The sequence below is a fragment of the Cricetulus griseus genome, chromosome 2 (genome assembly GCF_003668045.3).
Source record: "Cricetulus griseus strain 17A/GY chromosome 2, alternate assembly CriGri-PICRH-1.0, whole genome shotgun sequence".
Lineage (NCBI taxonomy): Eukaryota > Metazoa > Chordata > Mammalia > Rodentia > Cricetidae > Cricetulus > Cricetulus griseus.
This window is the reverse complement of record NC_048595.1, coordinates 433,311,341-433,337,564: the sequence shown is the minus strand read 5'-3', so window position 1 is coordinate 433,337,564 and position 26,224 is coordinate 433,311,341. Positions and strand designations below refer to the sequence as shown.

General features: G+C 40.8%; 1 protein-coding gene across 2 annotated transcripts in view; it reads left to right on the top strand.

Annotated features, from left to right (window-relative positions):
* The window catches only part of Dock10 (dedicator of cytokinesis 10), a 245,931-nt gene that overhangs the window by 39,481 nt on the left and 180,226 nt on the right, over positions 1 to 26,224 (top strand). Inside the window, exon 1 of one of the 2 annotated variants that reach the window (XM_027397359.2) lies at positions 9,790 to 9,948. The exons of the other annotated variant lie outside the window; for it this stretch is intronic. Within the exon in view, the coding sequence (XP_027253160.1) occupies positions 9,790 to 9,948 (159 nt within the window). Of the gene's footprint in view, positions 1 to 9,789; positions 9,949 to 26,224 lie in introns of those variants that run through there. 2 annotated transcript variants of the gene reach the window in all.

The following is a 26,224-nucleotide window of genomic DNA, read 5'->3' as shown; positions in this document are numbered from 1 at the left end:
GGACCATTCCTTACCCTTCAGGTACTTCCTTGGGAGAGTGTGGTAACAATAAACATATTTGCATTAATAGTAATGGCAAAGGAAAGGCTAAGAATATTAATTCCAGCATTCTACACTGCCTTTGTTACAACTCTGATTGGCCAGTTGAGCAAAACTGAAGTTATGTTCCAGACAACCAAACCGGGATTCAAAGTGAGATAGCTTTGATCTCAAAGTTAATATTTATTGCTTTCAGCCACTTAGATCCCACACGGGAATAATGCAACTTCATGTCTCCCACCAGGAACACAGCTGAAGTCATGTCTGCCTAATGGTTCTCAGTAGGCTGGCTTGATGCCAGGAACGACCACAATCCTTTGGAGCTACACATGAGTGTCTTCAACAGGAGCATCTTTCTACTTCTAATTGACTGCTCCATGTTCCTATTGGATTAAGAGACTAGTAGGAATTGTTTTGTTTCTGACCAAAAGCTACTGCCAGTCGAGTTCAGAATGCTCTGAAGAGTCCCATGTAAGGTAATAGTGGCAGGGCTGGAAAGATGGCTCAGCAGTTAAGAGCACTGGCTGTTCTTCCAAAGGACTCAGGTTTAATATCCAGCACCCACACATCAACTCACAACTGTCTGTAACTCCAAGACACACTCTCACATGGACATACATGAAGGTGAAATACCAATGCCCAAAAATGAACAAGGTAGTAGTGGCGGTGTGAGCACCTGCCCCCTAAACTGCTCCCATAAGCTTTGTAAACTAAACCATGAGCCGCTCTTTCAAGCTCTTCAGACGCTGTTTCTTCCTGGGACTTGGCTGTGATTAGAATAGTTGAGGTTGCAAAATGAGAGACCTTAAGCTAAGCAGGCATTGTTCTAATGTTTTAAATTCATTTACTTCTGGAAAATGACTGCATATGCCTCTGGAACTTGTGACCCATTACCATGGAAACTAACTTCAAAGCACAAGGGAGGCATATCCAAAATCCTTATTTCCCCCATCACTCAAGAAGCATCATGAGTTCACGGACAAAGAAAAGGCAAGTGGGGAAAAGAAAAAAGAAAAAAAAACAACACTTCTGGAGGAGGTGGGGAGAAAAGAGGCAATGTCATGAAATCCTTAAGTCTTCTCTTTTTCTCTTTTTCAATGATATGTGATGTACAGGATATTTACCCTGTATCTGATACTGGGATGTGCCCTTGCCATATGTGATGGCTCCTCATGAATACTCACATTTTAGCAGACAAGAAAATAGGCTTTAAAATTTTGCTCAGCCTAAGAAAGGCAGTAAATGACTCCCTGGGAACTTACATTTTGGCATTCTGCTTCCTGAATTTTTGCTTAACTCTTACATCATTAAGAAATAGAAGAAGATTTACTATGTTCAATGTAACATAGACACCTGAGAAATGTAATACATGATATTAATGGAACATTTAAATTATCCATGCACTCAGCAGGAAGCTCACTTAGAGAGAATGAAGGATAATTCTTTGATGTATCTAAATGTACCAACAAAAGAATAATTGGCTTTTGTGCTGTGCCAATGCCAAAGGGAAGAAAATGAAGATAAAGGAGGGCTTGGCAACCACACCTGTGTTTTTAAAACAAAAGAACCACATGCTTGTTCCCAATGTGAATAACTGTATAACTCAGTCAGCACATGGGAAAGACGCCTGGAAGAAGGAGGCCACTATAATTAAGTGAAATTGAAGAGAGAAAGAAGGAAAGGGAAGAAATCTGCAAACAAAAATATGGAAAAAATGGGTCATAGGGTACAACTGAAGTGCAGGCATTTGCCAAGTCCTTGAGTTGAAGTAGTCATAGAAGGAGCACATTGATGGCTTAGAGCGAATCACTCTGATGTTTGGAGTTTTCACGTTTCATCTAACAAAGCCCTGATACACACTTCCCAGCCATTTAATTGAGATTCTGTGTGAGAGGACTTACCATCTGGAGATAGACATGGATGAAAATCCTTCCTAATCCTTTCCCTGGAAAACAGCCAAATCCTATGAACTGGTTTTACTTGACTTGGAGCTAAAATCTATTTTCTTTTACTCTTTTTATATGTTCCCCATTGGGGTCACTTTAGCTTGGAAACAGCTGAACTTCTGAGAAATCTAACAAGAAGCCCAGTATAATCAAGAGCTTGGCGATGGTGGTGGTGGTGATGGTGGTGATGGTGATAATGGTTTTATCTTTATATTCCCATGAAAGATCTGCTCTAGTTTAAATAAGCAGATGGCTTTTCTGACTCTCTGCCTTGGTCTCCAGGCCTGTTCCCATTTTTTTCCATCACAGAACTGGGTAGAGTACAGCACATAGGGGTGGGAAGACAGGTACACAAAGTCTGAGAAGGAAGTGAGTTCTATTAGCATATATGGTAGTCACCATCGTCACTGTCTCTGAAGACAAGTAGCTCATGTCCTACGTAGTTGTGATGTGGCCAGCCTGTTAGCTGAATCTCCGGGACCTGCATTCTGGGACACTTTGGTTTTACCTATCTTCTCATAGCATTAAGACCAGCAAGAGATTGCTTAATATGCCAGTTGCATTTCCACATCCCAAATATACACACTGGTAGCCATGTTGGTTGGATGACTGAAATCATTCCTGCTAGTGAATATTTCTCATGATAAACACATTTTTCAAAACTTCTCATTTCAAATTGGTTGCATTTAAAGTTACTTAAATCCCCATAAAACATGACTTAAACCAATCATCACCTCAACAGTTTTCTAGGACTGATAAGTGCCTTCTGCAATTGTGATCCAAGAATCTCCCAGTGTTCTATGGGGGACAGGTGAGCTCTAAAGGGGTATTTTCCAGGGTTGCTTCCCTGATACTATGCCTCACAGCCAAAGTTTGTCTAGTATAAACCTGCCTTGGAAGACAAGAGGAAGAGTTGACATACTTAACATTCAAAATTGCTTGTAAGATGAGATTATGAAGTCAATGACAAAATTCAGATTTTGAGTCTGCCACTCACTGTAGCTGCAATTCTTTGAGCCATTTAGCTACTCTGTGCCTCAGTTTCCTTAGTTTCAACAAGAGGAAGTGATCATAGAACTCTCTTGTAGGTTGAGGTATTAAGAAAGTAAATGTGCTGATCTCACACAGTAAGGGCTCTGTGAAGCTGTGCTTTCTTGGTGACCCCATCCCATTATTACCACACACCAGGCTGACTGCAAAGTGAGCACAGGATGTGTAGTCAGCCAAGTAGGCACATCCTTAGTTTTTTACAGAAACATCATTCAATATTAAATCAACTAGAAGGTTACAGCTTTTGTGTTGGCACCAGAGGATAGAGTACAGTTGTATGGGTTGAGGCTTAGGGCTGTGAGGCAAGGTCTATCGGGGAGGTTTCTGAGGGACAGTATCACTTCCATGTTGAATCCGGAGGAAACACTACTTTTGATTTCTCAATAACTGCGTTGAGCCAGACTCTGTTTCAGTTATGTCAGTTATATTAGTTGTAGTAGTTAGTTACACTAATAACACTGAAGTATAGAGGATGTATACTCATTTCACACTGGCGACCACTGAGACTTGGAAGATTTAGTCAAGTTCCTTGATGATACACTTCCTACTGCTCATGGAGCCTTCAATTCAGCTGGCTTCTGAGGCTGAGGCTCCTTTTAACTTGTACCCTATGCTCACTGGCTGCCTTTCCACCCGGCTATCTATCATCAGGATAAGAATCTCTTTAGACTGGAGCCATGTTGCTCAGACATACTGATTCTGTGTATGGTTCACTTTTCTATAAGTTAACCACATCGATGGCAATATTTCCATAATTGGGATATCTGGCTGAGGAGACAGATGGGCTTTGGAAGGTTCCTTCTTCATTTGGTTAGACTGATGAACTCTGGTAATGTTCTTAGAGTATCCAGTGTATCAGCTGTAGACTTGGTTCAAAGATGTGTGAACAAGACTGGTAGGTAGAGAAGATACTGCCCCTGCCAAAGCCAAACCAGAGGGTTTCTGTGGGGTACCCCCACATGGATGCCAGGTGTTGTGAAAGATACTTCCTCTTTCTGTTAGTGTTGCTAGTTCCTGGTGTGCTGCATGTTGAATGATAAAGAGGCCCTCTATTTGATTCTTCTTATTTAAATTAGAAACAAGCTTCTTTTACATGTCAATCCCAGTTCTCTCCCTCCTCCTCCTCCCTATCCCATTCCCTTTCTGCTCCCCAGGGAGGGTGAGGCCTTCCATGGGGGAATCTTTAAAGTCTGTGGAAGCATTTGGAGCAGGGCTTAGACCCTCCCCCGTGTGTCTAGGCTGAGAGAGTATCCCTCTATGTGGAGTGGGCTCCTAACATTCATTCGTGTACTAGAGATAAATACTAATCCACTACCAAAGGCCCCATGGATTGCCCAGACCTCCAAACTCGCATCCACGTTCAGGGGGGTCTGGAACAGTCCTATGCTGGTTTCCCAGCTATCAGTCTGGGGCCCATGAGCTCCCCTTGTTCAGGTCAGCTGTTTCTGTGCATTTCTCCAGCCTGGTCTTGACCCCTTTGCTCATCACTCCTCCCTCTCTGCAACTGGATTCCAGGAGTTCAACTCAGTGTTTAGCTATGGGTGTCTACCTCTGCTTCCATCAGCTACTGGATGAAGGCTCTAGGATGGCATATAAGGTAGCCATCAATCTCATTATCAGGAGAGGGCATTTAAGGTAGTCTCTCCACTACTGCTTAGATTGTTAGTTGGGGCCATCCTTGTCGATCTCTGGACATTTCCCTAGTGCCAGATTTCTCTTTAAACCTATAATGGCTCCCTCTATTATGGTATCTCCTATCTTGCCCTCCTCTATTCTTCCCCTGACTCAATCTTCCTGCTCCCTCATGTCCTCCTCTCCCCTTCTCTTCTCCCCTTCTCTTTTTCCTAGCTCTCTCTCCCCTCCCCCCATGCTCCCAATTAGCTCAGAAGATCTTGTCTCTTTCCCCTTCTCCGAGGGACCATGTATGTCTCTCTTAGGGTCCTCCTTGTTATTAGTTGGTTACCTCTACTTGATTTCTCCCATCCCTTTGCCTGCTTCCTCCAGCTAGGAGCCCTTCCTGGACTCCGTGTGCTGCATCCTCCTGCAGAACCTGCATGACTTTTCAATCCTTCGCTTTTAGCTTTTATTGGTTATTGTGATCACATTCGCTTCCCTGCTGATTGAACACCCTCCCCACCCCCAGCCATACACACACATACCGTCTCATCAGTCCCTTCAATGCTACTCCATGATGTCTTCACATGGTTTGGGGAAGAAGGAAGGTGACAAATATGCTTCACCTACTGTTGGACAGTAGGTAAAGAGATCTGGGACTGTAGACTCTGTTTATGGGGAAGCTGAGTTTCCTGGCATGAGGGCACATCACACACACACACACACACACACACACACACACACACACACACACACACACAGAGAGAGAGAGAGAGAGAGAGAGGGGGGGGAGACCAACACCCCAAGAATTCTTGCTTTGACTCATCTGAGGGGCCTGAGAGCCTTTCTCTGGATTAGTGTTGAGTCACTCACTTGGGACTTTGTTGTTAGAATGTGATTTCCCCAAGCATTATCTTACTGCCAACCTGATACACACACACACACACACACACACACACACACACACACACACACACACCAGTGGGTTAGACTACATATATTTTCTTGCAGTTCTAGAGGCTGAAAACTCAAACTTCCTTCTCATCTGTAGAGCTGCCTTTTATCCGTGTCTTCTGTGGCCCCTTTACCTTGTACATGTAAAGTCAAAAAGAGAGAAACCTGATGTTTCTTCCTGTTGTAAGGACACCTGTCTTACCGGATTAGGGCCCCTCATTTATGATCTCACTTAACCTTTAACTACTGGTTAAATACCTTCTCTCTAAGTGTGGCCATGTGATGGGGACTCCTCTTAATCATGGGAATTTGCTGGTATTGCAGTTCAGCCCAATCATCCAAAATCTCAACATTCCCATGCCTGTCCCATTTATGAGGAATATCTATTCATAACTCATCACAGTTGAAATAGTCTTGAAATAGTGACCTAGAGCTAAGATGGAGTAATACAATGAAGGACATGTCACCAGGATGTCTACAAAATGTTAAAACTCATCTCTAGTCCTACCACAAAAGCTTCAATGGTCAGTCTTGCTTTGCAATACATTGACATCCTAAGGAGTATAGCAGAAGACCCCCAGACCTCAGCTGCAGGTCAACATTGCCTATCAGGAAAAGACATAGAGACCCCAAGTGTTGAGGAAGGCAAAGAAGCCATGCTTTACCCTCATTGACTACAGTCCTGCCCAGGATGGTCAGGATAGATTTAGATATGTGGCAAGATAGATGAGATATATGGATGTAAACGTACAACTCCTACATAATTTAACAAAGCTGGAGAGCTCCAATGCGTTCAGTTGGCATTATTTATTTAAATTAAATGTGTTTCCTTTCCTATTAAAGAAAAAAGACCTTGGGATATAAAACTCTAGTGGTAGAAATATCTGCCCCTACACTTAAGAAACTTATAGGTCAAAAAAATCTTAGACAACTACTCTAAAATCTCCATTCACTTGTGATGATAAGCAGGTTCCGGGCAGTGAGTCAAGGGTGGCACCTTCTGGTAAAGTGGGCTATTTAGTAAATGACTTCTTATTCTGTCCCTTAATTCTTTCATCTTTTCTTCCTCCTCCTCCTCTTTCCCTCCTTTTCTTTCCCTCCTTCTCTTTCCCTCCTCCTTCCTTCCTCTTCCTCTTCTTCCTGCTCCTCCTCCTCCTTCTCTTCTTTGCTCACCCTCCTTTTACTTCTTATGATACCTTTCTGCCTGGGGTACAGTAACCTGACAATGGCATCTTCCTTCAGCCTCCCTTTTATTTCCTTTGGAAATGAAGGTTAATCTACATCTATACAATATGGCTTTCCTCGTGCTTTTTTCTTCCACTATGTGCTGATTTAAGATTTTATAAATGCTGGATGAATTGGTACACAGTATGTATTTAACAACTCAAAAAATTGCTCCCAACACTTTGGGAAGCTTAGCAATGCACATGTTAAATGACAATATCACATTAGAAAATGAAGTTAAAAATATTAGTCAGTTTCTAAAATGAAACCATAAAGGAATGTCCAGCTAAGAGAAGGACGTAGATGAAAGCAAAGGAGAGTCTCCATAAGTTATGTATTGGGTCATATTTAAATCCAAATTAATGATTCATAATGAAAAACATCAGACTCCTGATGAAGGGTATATGGTTTATTTTAAAATATTTCCTTTCTTCCGGTGTACATGCTATGTTGAAATAGCATGTTTCTTTGAGAATATTTTTGTGCTCCCTTGTCAGACTCATCTGTTGCCTCTATATAAACCTTAGTGCTCAGAACCTAGCCCCTTTATTGACACTTTGCTGAATACTGCGATTTTTCCTAGAAGCTGTTGAACAGGTCTGATTTGTATTTCCCACTTTTCATCCTTTTTTTTTTTTTTTTTCCCTGTCCAATGGATAACTGTTTTATACACTGACTTTGGTCATTCTCTTAAAATAGAGATTTGGAGTCCGAAAGAAAGAATGAGGGAGTGAGGAAGGAAGAAGGGGGATGGCAGTGCAACCCCATCCTCCCCCCTCCCCCCCGCAGCCCATCAATTATAGGGGCAGATTCCTCAGAGGCAAGGAGAGGATCGATGCAAACAGGCTTCTAATAGCTAGAAAGCATCTGTGTATTTCCCTAAAGACTGCCATCTGCCAAACATCTGACTCCAAATGCCCCCCCTAGAGTGTTAGTCAGACCTACAGAGAGGTGGCCAGAAGGGCATTCAGGAGACAAAGTGCGCCTTTGGACCCCTGGGTATGTGACTGAGCTAGCAGTCTCCCCCTCTCAATCTTCTGGCTGGAACTGGGGGTGTGTCTGATAAACCATGTGCTCGAGAGCAAACGATTATTACCCATATAGAAGACTGGACAGAGGTCTACTAAGAGACCGGGAGGAGGTGGGTAGAGTGGGCACCACATTCATAGAAGCCAGAAGAGCATCCATATTTCAAAGGGTACATGCACAAGGGCTCACACTTGGCACTTGGTTTGCATATTCAATCCACTTGAGCCAGATGATCTAAACTGTGGCCTCTTGTCAGCAAATGCCCCAGTCGTCTGGAGTGAAATGGTTTAGATTAGAGAGAAGGCATGCTGACAGAGGTCCAGAGGAAGTTAAGGACTTGCCAGCACCGTTAGCATTTTTTCCTCTTTCTCTGGCAGCCCTAAAATATGTTTGCTCAAAACAGAGAGAGATGAAAACTATTGGCAGTCAGTACTTCTTAAAAGAGGAGGGGAAAAAGTGAAAAGAAACATGTTTTATTTCAATGGCAGACATACCAATTAAAATGATACTGTGTTGTGACAGATTACTGAGTCATTGATGCCTAATTGAGCATTTTGCTATATGGCTCTGTAAAAGTGACTTGAGTGTGGCTGGGTCAACCGCACCTTACAGCAGAACAAACCTTTGCTAAACCTCATACAGTGGCACTCTACACAAAGAGCCCCCCAAACTAAATAGAACATTGCTTTGTTTTGATTCTTTTTACTTAAATCTCTAAGAGTTGGGCTGAAAGAATTAACTTGGCAAGAAGATCCCAACATTGAAAATCCTCCTGGGGATTTCATACTTCCCTCGTTTGTAAGCAAAATCCATTTTCCATGAGATATTTTTAGCGCATGTATCCCCTGCTGCCCTATTGGTTTTCAGTATACCATTAGATCTTGAGGCCATTCCAGATGGTCATGTGATTTCTAAGCATCGCACTTCAGTTTGCTCCTAAGTGACTAGTCTTACAGAAGTCAGGGAATACTAGACTCCTAACTACCAAAGACCTCAATATGTTTTTCAAAAGCCTTCGTTCTTATTGATAGGATGTTAAAAATGTTTTCCAGCTGCCTCTAAGAGGTCAGCTTGGCAGAGTGCACTGGGTGACCTCAGATAGAGAGAGAGGTTTTCAGCCCTGCAAACCGCCTATGTAAATATGAAAATGTATTAGGCTGCAGAACTGTGTGTGTGGGAACAGAACAACCACACCATTGAGAAGAAATCACGCAGAACACTGGCATGTCTCACATGGTCTGTTATCGCATGCATACTTTTGATAAAGCATCTTGATTCAGGGTTCTCAACATTTCTGATGCTTGTTTCTCTTCCGGAATTTTTGTACAGTAAAGCCCTAATGACTTACTGAAGTGACCAGAAGAACTTCCTTCTGAAAGTGTTTACATTTTTTTTTTGAACTATTGTTTGTCAGTCAATATACCTCCTTTGCCTTGAGAGGAGGGAAGTCAGCATGAAGTCTTGTTTTCAGTTGTTTAATTTGAAGAATGATTTATGATGTGTGTGTCTGTGTGTGAGAGAGGGGAGAGGGAGGGAGGGAAAGAGAGAGAGAGAGAGAGAGAGAGAGAGAGAGAGAGAGAGAGAGAGAGAGAGGAGAGGAAAGATGCATTTACCCAAAGCTCTGAAGTCTGAAGCAGGAATCCAAGACAGTCACTGTAATAAACAGAAATCATGCTTTCAAAATGCATGGAGAAACCCTTTCCGGATGAAATGATCTGATGTCGTTGAGTGTGTTCGGTTTCCGTGGATCACATCTTCCCCACCTCTGCATCCAAGCTATTTGGCCGTGATCAGATGATCATAGCTCAAGGAAGTGATTGGAGGGTGAGCTGGCTGCAGCTGCCGTGTAGGCTTGTTCTCAGGGACAAGGAGCCACTGTTTTTCAAACATAGCATCAACATAGAAGTTATTCTGTAGGCTCCAGGATGCAGCGATGGGCTGCACTGCCAGCATTGTTCTGCTTCAAGCTTTTCGCTCTGTGATCCAGAGGAGCTGTCCACACATTTGTAGGAGACGCCAGGAGGAACCATCCCATGAAATCGTGCCTCTTGAAAGTGATGATGAAATGAGTAGACCCAGAACTCTCATAATGGTACTGTATTGTTGGCAAACAGACTCTCTTGATTGAACTGTTATTATGGAGATAGACACTACAATTTGGGAGGGTTTGGTGTTTGGCTTCAGATCAAGATATGTGTGACCTAGAGTTTGCTACCTTGTTGTTGCTGTTTAGGGAGAAAAATCTCTTAGAAGCATTGCTATCATTTAGAGAGATGATTTTCTTTCTTAGATCTGTCATGAAAATGTGTGGTGTGTGTCTGTGAAATCCTCCGCTTCCCAGAATTTGTTTGATGTTAACTCTGCAATGGGGGGGGGGTGGCCAACAAGAAATTTGACATTTAGTTTCAGTGGATTCTGTTGTAAGTCTTATTTTGTATGTCGCCAATAAACAATCATGTTTTGTGGATTCCGGTAGTTAGACCTCTAACTTCAAGAGATCTGGGGTTGTTTTTCTGTCCTTTTCCTGGCTCTGAAACGGAAATGCCTTTTCAAAATGCCTAGTTAACTTTGGCACAAAATCAGAGTAACGTATTGAGAGTTTTGTGGAATGCATGATGTTTTCATTCAGAAGTTGTTTCTTGCCAATTGTAAAATTATATAATTTTTAAATTTGTGCTTCTTTTGTATTGGATAGTGTTGTTCCTCTGTGTTTCTATCTAAGCAGTGAGGATGAAGTACAGAGTCCCCCTTACTCTAAGATTTGGGGAAGAGATCTGCTTAGTCATTGAAATCCCCTGTCAGGATGTAAATGGTGTGCTGAAGTTTCCAAAACCGGGGATGTGTTGGAGTCTGGATGCTTTCACACGGTGTTTTTCTCTTAGACTGTGATGTTCAAGGATATGGTAAATAATGAATGAAAAATACCTGTTGCACTAACGGTTCTTACCTGAAAGTCATTTGGCACTGGATATGCCTGTGAATGACAGTTGACCACAGTGTAACTTTCCATACCAACTCTTATGACAAATCAAGGTTTGAGTTTTCACAAAGCAATATTACTCTTGAATTAAGGGCTGTGACTGTTTCTTCACAAAAGCATGAAGTCCAAACCATTTCACACTTATTATCCCTATAAAACTTAAAAGTGTTTGAGATTGCTCAAAGGTTAACAAAGTCCTGTTTTCTAACTATAATAATAGTATTAACATATTAATAGATTGTATACAGACATATGTGTATGTTACTAACAGCAATAGTTTTTCTAATTGGATTATAGTTTTTGAAAACAAGTAAAATATTGTAAAGTATTCAATAGCAATTTACTATTTTCTAAGTATCCTTTTGATTTATCTAGTTCTTTTACCAACATTAAATGGGATAATAAAGAATTCACCATGGCTAGAGCTACCCTTATCCACATATTTTTAATTTATTTAATTTCATCTCATGTATGAGACCATTTTTCCAACAAATAGATTTTGGTGAGTGTGTGTGTGTGTGTGTGTGTGTGTGTGTGTGTGTGTGTGTGTGTTGGGGGTTGTAAATGGATGTTTTATAATTTTTTTTTTGCTTCAGTGACTCTAAGACAAATACAAAAGTCCTGAACTCTGAAAACAAAAGAATTCACCATGTCATAATAACATAATATATATTTAAAAATCTAAAAGAAAGAATTTTGAATGCCTTCACCACAAGTAAATGACAGATGTTTAAAGAAATAAATATGCTTACTCTGTTCTAGACGTTATGCAATGAATAAATAGATTGAAATGTCACATGGCAGCCCACAAACATGCACAATTATCACGTGTCAAGCAGACAGTTCAATAGGTTTAACAAGAACTTACTGATGATGAACCAGAGGTTCAGAAGCCTGGACACTTTGTCCTAGTCCTGGAACTGCTAAGTGTGGGCTCTGCAGGCCACAGTGCCCACTGATTCCGAAAGTCATTGTGCTTTCCACCCTGTTTCCACTTCAAAGAAAATAAGGATGAAACTGACAAACAAAGTTTTTATAAGAAACTCTTGGACCACCTAGGATGACATGTGCTGGAAAAAAGTCATTGTGTCACCTTGACAGTGTCCTCCAGGGCAACTCCAGAATTCATATGTGTATGCAGTACAGTGAAGAAATACCCCTGGGGTCCCTGCCCTGGCTGTGAGGTGTGAAGGTGGTGGACATTTCAGGAGTCATTTGTTCTGGATGTGTTGCAATGGGGCTGTAATATCTCTTGAACAAATTTGCTAAGGAGAACATTGCTCACCTTCCAAGATGCTGCTTTGACAATTTTGGCTTGTGTCAACTTCGTATGGAGACACCTATGCAAGGAGATCCTGGACCTCTGTACTCTCAGAACTTTTTATGAGAAGGCCTGGTGGAGATGCTGGGAATCTGGGCTTTCTGTAAGTAGTTCTGGTTTATTCTAATAGAGCAGTGGTTTTCAGCCTTCCTAATGCTGCAGTTCGTCATGTTGTAGTGACATTCCCAACATAAAATTCTTTTCCTTGCTACTTCAAAACTAATTTCGTTACTGTTATGAATCATAATGTAAATATCTGATATGCAACCCTGTGAGAGGGTCATTTGCTCCCCTAAGGGGTCATGAGCCCACACATTGAGAACCAGTGCAATAGAGGATCACCTGCGATGTCCCTCTGACTCAGTTTTGAAAGATGGGAATCTAAGCTCTCCACCTTGCTCTCTTTCAACCTGATGATTTTGGATTTTGACCCATGAATCAGAGTCTCTACAAAAGGATCTAGGGCTACAGAAAGCAAACTGGGGAGCAGTAGGAACATTGGTAGTCAGAAAAACCATTGCAGTGACACCAGCTAAAGCCCAGTGTGGTTTTTCTCCTGGGTTAGTGAGAAGTGTTTGGATTCTGGATACATTTCACTAGCACAACAACTACTAGGCTTTGGTATGAGTTACAAAGTGTGGGAAAAAGAAAGCAGTCTGGGTTTGCTGTGCACGTTCCTTTAAAGGGGTCATTTATTTTTTATCATACGTGTATGAATGCTTTGCCTATGTGTATGTATCTGTGGTACACACAGAAGGCATTCAATCTCATGTAACTGGATTACTGTTAGTCGTGAGCCACTGAATGTCCCTCTTGGAAACTGATCCCAGGTTCTCTGTGAGAGCAGCAAGTGCCCTTCACTGCTGAGAGATCTCCCCATCCCCTGCTGTTAAGTTTTTACCTGTACATTCAGAACCAATTGTCCTTCAGTGGAAAGTGTATGAGACAGGAGCAAGATTGTAAGTCCGTTATAAAAGTGCTGAGTTCCCAGTGCTTTATAAGTCTAGGCTGGCAATACCAAGTAGGAAGCTAGATATGTGACTCTGGAATTTTAAGGAAATTTGTATGGAAAACTATAGCATGGCCCAATGTAAACACCATCAAATGACTAATGAGTGGGCAAATGATCACTTTTCTAATGTCGTGCATTATTTATAATGTGTAAGTCCATTTCACAGCTAAGCACATATTCCCTTGTAACCTGTCTTGAGCTCAACTTTTAACAGCTATTTTTACTAGTTATATATTTTTCTTGTATCGCTGTATATAGGAAATAGGCAGGGATTAAATCTGGGTTTTTTTGGTTGGTTGGTTGGAAGGTTGGTTAGGGTTTTTTGTTTGTTTCTTTTGTTTTCTTGCCTCATCGGGACCCAGAACAATGCCTTTTATTCTTTTATGGACTAGAATTGAACAAGGAAGGACCTGTGGACTGACATCTTTGAGCAGTCAACACTTGGTTAACCCCCAACTCTTAATTAAATTGCACAGGGATGAAATAAGAAGGGAGATAAACACAAGGGTTGAACATTGATGTCCTGCAGCTGTGGTTTTGCCACTCAAAACTTGAACACAGGTGTCTATCCTAAAACACTTCATCAACTTGGGACTTTCAAGATTGCAATTTGGGTGTGTGGTCTAAACTGAAGAGTTTTGATAAACATTAAAATGAAGAATTTAGTCATTTACAAGGGACACATAAATCCTGACAGCTGAGACTATTAAAATTCAGTGGAGATTGACTGAAAAACAAATGAAGACATTTCTTCAAAGTTCTAGTTTGCTTGTAATGCAGAAACTTTTCTGATGGGAGAAATTCTGCAAATCTGTATGCTGGTGCATGTATGTTACTGTGCGTATGATGTATGTTACTGTGGGTGTGATGTATGTTACTGTAGGTATGATGTATGTTCCTGTGGGTGTGATGTATGCTACTGTAGGTATGATGTATGTTACTGTGGGTATGATGTATGTTTCTGTGGGTATGATGTATGTTACTGTGGGTATGATGTATGTTACTGTGGGTGTGAAGTATGTTACTGTGGGTGTGATGTATGTTACTGTGGGTGTGATGTATGTTACTGTGGGTATGATGTATGTTCCTGTGGGTAAGATGTATGTTACTGTGGATATGATGTATGTTACTGTGGGTGTGAAGTATGTTCCTGTGGGTGTGATGTATGTTCCTGTGAATATGATGTATGTTCCTGTGGATATGATGTATGTTACTGTGGGTGTGATGTATGTTCCTGTGGGTGTGATGTATGTTACTGTGGGTATGATGTATATTCCTGTGGGTGTGATGTATGTTTATGAGGGTAAGATGTATGTTTCTGTGGATATGATGTATGTTACTGTGGATATGATGTATGTTACTGTGGGTGTGATGTGTGTTACTGTGGGTTTGATGTATGTTACTGTGGGTGTGATGTATGTTCCTGTGGGTGTGATGTATGTTGCTGCTGTGGATATGATGTATTTCCTGTGAATATGATGTATGTTGCTGTGGATATGATGTATGTTTCTGTGGGTAAGATGTATGTTACTGTGGATATGATGTATGTTCCTGTGGGTGTGATGTATGTTCCTGTGGGTGTGATGTATGTTACTGTGGATATGATGTATGTTACTGTGGGTATGATGTATACTCCTGTGGGTGTGATGTATGTTACTGTGGGTTTGATGTATGTTCCTGTGGGTGTGATGTATGTTGCTGCTGTGGATATGATGTATTTCCTGTAGTATGAAAACAGAAGTCAGCCTCGGCTTTCATTCCTTAGAACATTTTCTACCTTGTCTTTTGAGACAGTCTTTCTCAGTTGCCTGGAACTCAGTTGCCTGACCAGTAAGCTCTAGTTATCTGCCTGTCTCTCCCTAGCTAGTGCTGGGGTTTCAGGTGTGTATCATCCTAGCCAGCTTCTTTTTATGTGGGATCTGGAGATTAAACCCGGGTCTTTGTGCTTGTACAACAACCACTTCACCAACTCAGCTATTTCCTAGCCACCCAAAATATTTATGAATTACATTTCTTATTCCACTTATATAATGTTTTGATAAAGTTTACAGATAGCTAATTTAATTTCTGTGGGTCTGTTTTCTAGTTAATTCCTATAATTTCATATGTCTTATAAGTCATTGGTAACCCTAGAGGTTTTCATCATTTAAGTCTTCTTTTCTCCCTCTCAAATAAAGAATGATTCCACTGATACAAGAGGAGACTTCAGAGCAAGCGTCAAGTAGGTGTCCATCTCCCTCTGGCTATATAACGAATTCCCATATAACAGATTCACAAGTGTCAACTAAAACATGAAACATTTTCAAAATCCATGAACATTTTGAGATGATTCTGAAACAGTAGAAACCATAAAATTTAGATTTGGGGGATGACAAGGATATAGTGTATATATAAAGCCAAATGTGGCTTTATCTTTAATATTGCTCAAAGACCAAGAGATATAACAATAGTCTAAATGAATGGTAAGTCTGGGAGGTGAAATCATTGCTAGTAAACAGCATGCATTTGTATGATAAACTTTATCATACTGAGTGACTTTCAGCTATAATTGCTGCCCCAAGACCTGCATCATAACCTATCCTTTGATATTGTGGAGTTTTCCAAATTCAGTACTTTTATGAACTATACAGAATTTATGTCAAATTCTATCTTTAGCTCACAAAACATGAAATAGGGATGATTTTCACAATTTTAAGATGGGATAAAATGAAGTGAAGAAACCAAATAAAAGGGTGAGAAATAAAGAGAAAATGCCAGAGAGACACAGAGAAAATGCCTGGTCTACCAAGTCTAAAATACTATACAATAGTAAAAAACTGTAGTGACAGAAAAGTTTACTAACCCTTGTCTGGTAGATGACAAGTCCTCAATCATTGGGGAGTCTTTTTTCCTTAATTTTGATTTCTATGGTATATTGTATTATCTAGTTGATCCAAAGGAACTTAGATTTTCTTCTGGATGCCTGTCGTTTACTTGGGGGTCTAGAAGTTAGTGTGATTGAATAGCAACTTCTAGATTTAGAGTCAAAAGAATGAAGGTCAGAGTTTGACATTAGGGGAAGGAGTCTCTCTTGTCTGTTGGAGCACCAGAATATTGCCTTGTAGATTCACATTGTACACTAATTAATAATTGTTGTTAGTTGCTTTTCTTAGTGCTATCACAAAACACCTACAAAAGCAATTTGAGTGAGAAAAGGTTTCTTCTTGGCTTACCGCTTGAGGAGACTTCAGTCCATTACAACAGAGAAGGCATAGAAGTGTTCATGGTGACATAAACACATGGCAGAGACTGCTAACACTGCACAGACCTAGAGGTAATGTGAGCATGAGTTGAACTAGGGTAGGACCAAACCTTCTTAACCACTGAGCCACCTCTCCAGCCCCTTTGGTCATAACCTTCAAAGGCCTGTCTCTCCTTACCTCCTACCTGCAGCAAATATCACATCTAGTTTCCTCATTTTTTATTTTTAATTACTCATATTTACACATATCCATCCCCCCCATTCCCTCCCATCTTCCCATGCTCCCCACCCAACCTACCCCAACCCCCCCCCACTTCTCCCCAGGGATAGTGAGGCCCTCCACCAAGGAACTTCAAAGTCTGTCATATTGTTTGGGGGAGGGCCTAGGCCCTCCTTGCTGTATCTTGGCTGCAATAGTATCCCTCCTTAGGGAATGGGCTCCCAAAGTCCATTTGTGCTCTAGGGATAAAGACTGGCTCTGCTGTTAGAGGACCCTTAGACTGTCTTGGACTCCTAGCTGATACCCACATTCAGGGGCCTTGAATTGGTCCCGTGCTGTTTCCCCAGCTTTATGACTAGGCTCTCCATTCTATCAGTAGGTCAGGTCCACTGTTTCTGCAGGTCTCTCCATCCCTGTCTTGGCTCCTTTGCTCAACCCTCCTCCCTCTCCACAATTGGATTCCAGTAGTATGGTTCATTGCTTAGCTGTGGGTGTCTGTTTCTGCTTCGAAAAGCAACTGGATGAAAACTCTCCTTCCTCTCCCTGTCCCTGGGCTCCAATTTGGTCAGGGGTTCTTGTCCCCATCCCCTTCTTCAAGGGACTACACCATCTTCTCTTGGGGTCCTCCTTTTTTTCTAGCTCCTTTGGCAGTGTGGATTGTGGGCTAGTGATCCTTTGCTCTATGTCTAAAAATCAAAAACGAGTGAGTACATACCATGTTTATCTTTTTGTGATTGGGTTACCTCACTGAGGATGGTTTCTTCTAGTTCCATCCATTTGCCTGTGAATTTCAAGATTCCATTTTTTTTTTCGCTGAGTAGTATTCCATTGTGTAAATTTTCTCTATCCATTCTTCAGTGATTTCCAAAATGGATGTACAAGTTTGCACTCCCACCAGCAATGGGGAAGTGTTCCTCTTTCTCCACATCCTCTCCAGCATAGATTGTCATTGGTGTTACTGATTTTAGCCATTCTGACAGGAGTAAGATGGTATCTCAGTGAGGTTTTGAGCTGCATTTCCCTGATGGCTAAGGATGTTGAGCACTTCAAGAGTCTTTCAGCCATTTTGGATTCCTCTATTGAGAATTCTCTATTTAGTTCTGCACTCCATCTTTTAATTGCATTGTTTGGTGTTTTGTTGGCTAGCTTCTTGAGTTCATTGTATATTTTGGTGATCAGGAAATATCACATCTTAAATACTTCTTAGCCTTTAAAATAGCACCATGGGTTGGGGGACCAGAGTGCAAGATGTGAGTTTGTGGGAGACATTTCAGAGTCAACTGCTGCAGTGTCATACAGTGGTGGAAAATTGCAAGTGTGAAGGCTAGCCTAGTCTCCGAGAGATTTATAATCTTCTGCACAGTGATCGAGTACTACCCACTCAGTAATTCATGCAGCAACAAGGAGGCCATTTGCATCTCTTCCATATCCATTCTCAGAGTATGCCCCAGAAAGTGTGGCCCTAAAACAGAACCCAAGTAGTATGTTAGTGCAGTTCTGCTTGAGTTACTCTTTGATCCTCCTCATCTGAATCTCCTTCCAAGGTATAAGCACAATAATCCTTGCTTCTTGCTCAAGTACTTTAAACACCAAGATAAGAAACAAGATGAAGGAAGAAAATAATTATTTATAAAAATAATAATTTCATCTCTCTGGGACTTGTTTGTTTACATATATGCTTAGTGAACAAAACCAAGGCCAAAGAGGAGTTTGATATGGGAACTACTTCAGAGGAAATAAAATAATCTCTTTATATCTCTCTACTAAATAACCTAATAAAGCTTTTGCAGAGGGATTCTTCACATTCTTTGCCCAGTTGCATATTTGGTGAATGGCTCTATGAGGAAAAGGCTTTTAAGGTCTCTAAATCCCAAGTTAATGTTCTGCTCTGCTTTAGTGAGAATGGATTTGAATATACTGACTTAAGACTCCCTCAGGAAGGGAATCCCATGTAAATAATGGAAACTGAGTTTAAATGGTTTGCCAAAGACAGTATAACAAGGAGCCTAAAAGCCCAGAGAATCTTTGGCAGTAAGTTTTGCATGTGAACTCATTTCAACTAAACCATAAAGCCATAGAAAAGAGACAAATGCTCTCAGTCTCTTCTCCATGGGGAGAAGAATTAATTGAATATGCTTGGAGCTTAGTAATTAACAATACATCTTTCAGGAAAGGGCTTGCAGAACTCAAATAGCATATGGTATCAGCTTATCCAAATGATAGTACATCGTTATAGTTTTCTAAATTGTATCAATTGAAAACGAGAAAGAACAAAAAGTGTTCTAAAATTAAAATCTATAACATGATAAATAACAGCAGAAAATCAAGGGCATGTTGGGAGATTTGATAACCAGTCATGTAAATCAAAACCAATAAACAGATTCAACTGTATGGATTGATGTAGTATAAATAAGTGTGTGTGTGTGTGTGTGTGTGTGTGTGTGTGTGTGTGTGTGTGTGTGTGTAAAATATTCTACATTAGTGATATAATGCTTTGGGAGAAGCCATGGTGTAAAGGTTGTAAAAATTATATTTACCAAGTAGAAATGTTTTGTTTTGTGTCTAGAGAAAGAATAAATTCAAATTATTGAGAATTTAAAATTTCATAATGTTTGAAATATACTTAAATATAATTTTAAAGTATGTCATGTTTGCTCTCAGCGTGTCTTTGTTGTGTGGAAAAGTGGGTTTTAAACTCATTCCCTCAATTCTAGGATTCAATATGTCCCCAACCCTAAACCCTGATCTTAGGAGGAGATAATAGGGATGTAATGGAGAAAATGAAAAAAGTACCTAGGTGTTATAAATGGGCACTTTTCCCTGGAGGTGGTGGAACATTTAAAAACTGAGGCCTAATGGAAGTAGTTAAAGTCAGTAAGATGTGCCCTTGGAGGCAATGTTGGCAACCCAACTCTTTCTGTCTCAGTTTTGCTTCCTGGATTCCAGAAGGTAAATAGCTTGTTTCACTATGTGCTCCTACCATGCTGTACTGTGCTGCTACAGATCCAAAGGCTGTGAACTAATAAACCACAAATTTAAGTGTCAAAAATGGAACCCAAATGAGCCTTTGCTCATTTGAATTGAGTATCTTGGGTTATTTTGTCACGGCAACAGAAAGGTGACTGATATAATCCATTTTCTAAAATCTCTTTTTTGTTGTATATTTCATTTTTAAAGATGCATTCACTCTGCATGAGTTCAGGCACAAGTGACAATGGTCTGGCTGTCCTAACCTCATGCAGTACACAGTTTAGAGGCTGACACAGAGCTCAAATGGATGTAAGATCATAATCCTGATTGGGACTTCAGGGAGAGAACTGCAGTATTACCTTAGTGGTCTAACCTTTGTGCATCCAGCCACATCCACTGAAATAGCTGTCATTCAGAGACCCAGGGAATGACAAGATGCTAAGAAGACAACATTCTCAACGGGACATGAGAAGGCGCCATGTGTCATTCCTAATTTTCAGGGTTCTTCTTGAGTTATGGGTTAGAGTATGTGGCCTGAGAATCTCTTACCAAACCACCTACTGGTTGTATGAGCCCTGGCTCATTTTTTTCAATTATTTCTGCTGTAACTGTCCAGTCTGTAAAAATGGGACTAATGAGCATACCCATCCGTATTAGTTTCCTATTGCTAATGTGATAAAATATCACAAAGTAGTTTTAAACATCACATGTATTATCTTTCAGTTAAAACAACACACATTCATTATCTCATATTTCTGGAACAGAAATCTGATACAGATCTCACTAGGCTGAAATTGGTTGAGCTGCCCTTTGACCTGAAAGTTCTAGGAAAGAATTGGGTTTTATTTCATTTTACATTCCAACCACTGTTCTCCATCCTACCCCTCCTCCTGCCCTGCCTCACCACCCCCACCCAGACCAATCCCCTTCCACTCCTCCCAAAAGGTAAGTAAGGGAGTCAATAAAGCCTGGCACATTAAGTTGAGGCAGGACCAAGCCCCTTCCACCTGCACTAAGGCTGAGCATGGAATCCCACCATAGGGAATGGGCTCCAAAAACTTAGCTCATGCACCAGGGATAGATAGATCTTGGTCCCTGGTCCCACTGCCAGGGGCCCTTCAGATAGGCCAAGCTACACAACTGTCTCCCACTCTGTCCCTCCCCCAACTCATCAACCCCACTCCCTCATGTTCTAATCCCCCATCCCCTCCCCTATACCACCCTTAACCTCCAGTTTATCCTGGAGATCTCATTTAATTCCCCTTCCAAGGGTGATCCATGCATCCCTCTTAGGGTCCTCATTGTTACCTAGCTTCTCTGGAGCTGTGGATTATAGTCTGGTTATATTTTGCTTTGCATCTAGTATCCACTTATGAATGAGTACATACTGTGCTTGTCCTACTGAATCTGGGTTGCCTCACTCAGGATGTTTTTTTTTTTTCTAGTTCCATCCATTTGCCTGCAAATTTCATGATGTCATTATTTTTTTTAAACTGAGTAATACTCCATTGTATAAATGTGCCACATTTTCTTTATCCATTCTTCAGTTGAGGGGCATCTAAGTTGCTTCCAGGTTCTGCCAACTATGAATAATACTGCTATGAAAATAATTGAGCAAATACCCTTCTGGTATGATTGAGCACCCTTTGGGTATATGCCCAAGAGTGATATCACTGGGTCTTGGGACAGATTGATTCCTAATTTTCTGAGAAACCACCATATTGATTCCCAAAATGGCTGTACAAATTTTCACTCCCACCAGCAGTGGAGGAGTGTTCCCCTAACTCCACATCCTCTCCAACATAAGCTGTCCTCAGTATTTTTGATCTTAGCCATTCTGACAGGTGTAAGATGGTATCTCAGAGTCATTTTGATTCACATTTCCCTAATGATTAAGGATGTTGAGCAATTCTTTAAATGCCTTTCATCCATTTGAGATTGTTCTATTGAGAATTCTCTGTTTAGCTCTGTACCCCATTTTTAGATTGTATTACTCTGTATTGTGATGTCTAGTTTCTTGAGTTCTTCATATATATATTGGAGATCAGCAGATGTGGGGTTGGTGAAGATCTCCCATTCTGTAGGCAGTCATTTTGTCTTATTTACTGTGTCCTTTACCTTTCAATTTCAGGAGGTCCCATTTATTGATTGTTGTTCTCAGTGTCTGTGCTACTGGTGTTGTATTTAGGAAGTGGTCTCCTGTGCCAATGCACTCAAGGCTACTTCCTGCTTTCTCTTCTATCAGGTTCAATGTAACTGGATTGATGTAGAGGTATTTGATCCACTTAGACTTGAGTTTTGTGCATTCTGGTAGCTTCAAGAAGCCATCTACATTCATTTGGATGTGTGGTAGCTTGAACAAGAATGGCTCCCATAGTCTCATATAATTGAATTAATGCTTGGTTCCAGTTGGTGGAACTATTTGGAAATAATTAGGAGGACTTTGTTGGAGGAGGTGTGTCACTGGGGATGGCCATTCTTATATCCCACCCTACCCCCTCTCTGCGTTGTGGTTGTCTCAATGTGCAAGCTATCAGCTTTCAAAGCCAGTAGTGAAATATCTTCATATGGCTCCAGCCCCTGACTCTCAGCCTTCCCTCAGGACCTTGTAATTATGTGGGTAATTTCCTCATCTGTAAATGAGTAACCTTATCTTCTCTTACAATCTTAACTCCTTCCAGTCATGTGAATGATACATTGCTAACTTCCTGAGATTAGAATGTACACATTGTTAAGAAACTATGATTCTGTCTGCCATACTATCTCAGGAGGTTATTTCAAAGCCCCAGTGGGTAAATACAAGTAACACACCTATAATAAATCCTGGTGATTAGGAAGAACCCAGTAAATTTTAGTTATTTTATTGCTTTTTACTGTCTTGATAAAACGCATTCACAAATTTCATTTACTTCAGAGTTATTTTAGGAAAAGGGATTGGATTGCCAAAAAAAGCTTAAATTGTGCTTCATGGAATATGAAGAGATGGGAAGGGAAGCTTAGATGTTTTCATCAAAGCACTTTAATATTTATTTAACATATTCACATGAATAGATTATTTACAGAAATACAAGAATATTTGAGTTTTTCTTTTATGTCATCCACCACTTGCTTATTCTTCTGAAATTTATTTCTTCACATGTTTTAAAATCAATTACTAAAGAAGTAGTTCTTTTCAGTTTTCAAATTACACAAAATTTAGAATAAGGACCAATGATGCAGTTGCAAGAAATGTTTAAAACTGGGGAATGGGGAGATGAAACAATAGGTAAATGTCTGATGCACAGGCATTATGAGCTGGGCTTGACTCACCAACATCCTTATATAATGCTGGGCACAATGGCCCAGTGTTAGTAGATCTCAGGTCTTGCTGGTCAACCAGCCTAATCAAAACAGGGAGTTCACTAAGACATGCTCTTTCAAAAGATTAAGTGGAAAGTGATAAAGGAACACTCCCAGTGCCAACTTCTGGTACACACACACACACACACACTGGCAAGCATACCTGTGCATGTATGTATACATGCACACACATAAAAATCCAGTGTGTGTTTATACTCGTAGCACATTTCGATGTGAATTCTAAGTTATTATCACAGTTTGCTTGATCTTCAGAGTTCATAAAATGTATAATTGAAAGAGTAAATTCCCACACATTGTTTTTCAAATTTAAATATTTTCCAATAATTAGATAGATTATCAATTGTTAATGTTAAATTACTTAAATTAAAGTAAAATTAAGACAAATTCACATATTGAATTACTTTTCAAGTACTCCTTGGCCATAGGTAGCTCTTGCTGCTGTATTAGACAGTATAGGCACAGCAGACAGTGCACTTGTCCAAAGTCATACCTCTCAGGAGGATTTGTCAACTACTTTTGAACTCAGGGCCGTGATTGCAGCCACGCCACTGCACTACCAAACCCTGTGTGTGATCTCTAGTGAAGCCTGGCTTACCAATTCACTCTCCTGTCTACTCATCCATGCTCTTTTTTTTATTTTACTAAAACAAAAACTAGATCGACAATAATTGGCCATTTCATATCTTTAAATTATGTAGAGAAGGCATAAGGGAAAGCAGGTCAACTGTTAATCTGTGTTTTTATGGTAAATTGAAAATGAATTGAAAGTGAATTAAAATTCTTCTCCTGTCCCTATAATAGTCTTCTGAAGTGGGTAATTGGCAGAATTGTCAAGCTGGCAAGTGGGATATAACAAAATAGATAGAAATAAAGGCTAGGGTTAGAGGCAAAGAGCATCCTGTATCGACATTGGCCAGCGTGTACCTGCCACTTAGCTTGTGTATCCTACCCTACACCTTCTTTCCAACTACAGTGTAATCATACCCAATCCTCTCTTTTCACTGACCAGGCCTTCTCTCCTACAGCCTGGCCATATCCACTATTTTTACATTTCTGCCTCCTTTCTTACTGCTAGCCTGGCCATGTCCATTGTCCCTTCTGGCATCCCATGTCTTTATTGTCTCAGGCTGTATTGATTGTCTTGCTGCTGTATTGGATAGTGTAAGTACAACAGAGAGTGAACTTGTCTGAAGCCATGCCTCCCAGAAACATATCACTGACTTTTGAACTCAGAGCAGTTCTTGCAGCCACACTGCCACACTACAGAGCTCTGTGTATGCCACGCCTGGTTCACCAATGAGCACAAGAGTGTGCCATTATGGTGCCCAGTACTGCAAGATGCCTGAGGTTTCTGTTTAAGTTCACAAAATTTTCCAGTGAAGATTGTATAGACTAGCAAAATGTTAAGAATTTGAGATTATAAATTCTAGGTGCCTTGCTAGAAAGGGAAGATCAAGATTGAGGAGATAAACTGGAATGGTGGTGGTTTTTTATAACAGTTGTTCCCAGAATAAGTATATTTGGTCAGTTCTGGAAACCAAAATAGTCACATTCTTTTTAATATGTGCTAGTCCCTGCCCTTTATCTCAATGACAGTGGGCTACAGTTCCAGAGTCTGTGCATAGTTTCAAGTTGGATGACATAAACACCAGGACATAAATGCAAGCTACAGAGTGCCATAGTAATAACAATTTCAGTAGCTAGGAAACAGTAGCCAGTTTCTGATAATCTTAGGAATAAATCCATTTGGGGCAATGAAAGTCAATTCTGCCTTTCTATACACGAGGGATTCCTGCTCCAAGTTAGTCTCTTGACCATTTCTCAAGGACTAAAGAAAAGAAAAGAAATTCAAGTTAATCAGTAGAGGTAATTAATGACAAAATCAGGGACATCTAAGTTCCAGAAGACAAATGAGTGGACCCATAGGGACCATGACAGAGATGATGAAGGGCTTAGAAGGTAAATTACTTTCTTGTCATTCTTCACATCAACTGCTTACAGATCTCCTTTTGGAGAACAGACATGTATCTCTGTGGCTTTATAGAACTCTGAACCTCAAAGTTCTGTGACAGAAACCAGATGGTCTAATGACATGGCCAACGCGCTCACTGTTTATGAAATATGGGGCTCTAGGGTTAAAATCTCTGGTGTAGCACAAGTTCTAATTGGTCTCAATAATAAAAACCAGAAGTCAGATATTAGGGGGTGAAAGCTGAAAGATCAGAGAAGCAGAGCAGCTAGCCACTAGAGCTCTTACCTCTGTGAAATCCTCAGACTGAAAAGAGGCCAAGCTCCTGTCTCCTCCCACCTGATATTCCCCTCTCCCTCCAGCCATCTCACTTCCTGTTTGTCTATGCAGATCTCCAGACTTCTATGGTTAACTAGAGGCTAGCTCTGCCCTCTGATCTTCAGGCAAGCTTTATTTGTTAGAGTATTGACAAGGTATCATTCTGAGTTCTCTGAACTGCTGTGTACTGAATGGAGGCATAAGACTTCATAGTGCCGCTGCTGATAGAGATGTCCAGGGTGAAAATACTCCCCAAAACACTGTCTAGGTTTCCCAGGGACTGTACTTCATTATGTTCATAAAACGGGACAATCCACTGCCCTCCATCACTATAGAAATTAAGATAATGACCTCTGGAGGTAGAAGCATGATCTGGATGTTATTTTCGGATGGTTCTTAGGAGGCATTTTGGCATGCCATTTCCCATTGTTAAGCAAACTAGAATGTTGAGTTAGAGACTCAATAAGTAAAAGAATTCAGTGAAAATGGCAGTTGCCTTAGTTAGGGTTTCTATTGCTGTGCTAAAACACTATGACCAAAAAGAAACTTGGGGAGGAAAGGGTTTGTTTGACTTACCCTTTCACAGCACTGCTCATCAACAAAGGAAGTCAGGACTGGAACTCAAGCAGGGCTAAAACTTGGAAGCAGGAGCTGATGCAGAGACCATGGAATGGTATGCTTGCTCCCGATGGTTTGCTCAGCCTGCTTTCTTATAAGACACAGGACCACCAGCTTAGGGATGGCACCACCCAAAATGGGCTGGGCCCTCGCCATTAATAGCTAATTAAGAAAATCCCTTACAGCTGGATTTCCTGGAGGCATTTTCTCAATCAAGTTTCCCTCCTTTCGGATAACTGACTTGTGTGTGAAGTTGACATAAGAGCAGCCAGCACACTAGTGAACCAAATGATGGTCTCCAACTGGAAACAAATGTGAGAAATGAGGCAAAGGCAGAGCTTGGGGACAAGGTGACAAGT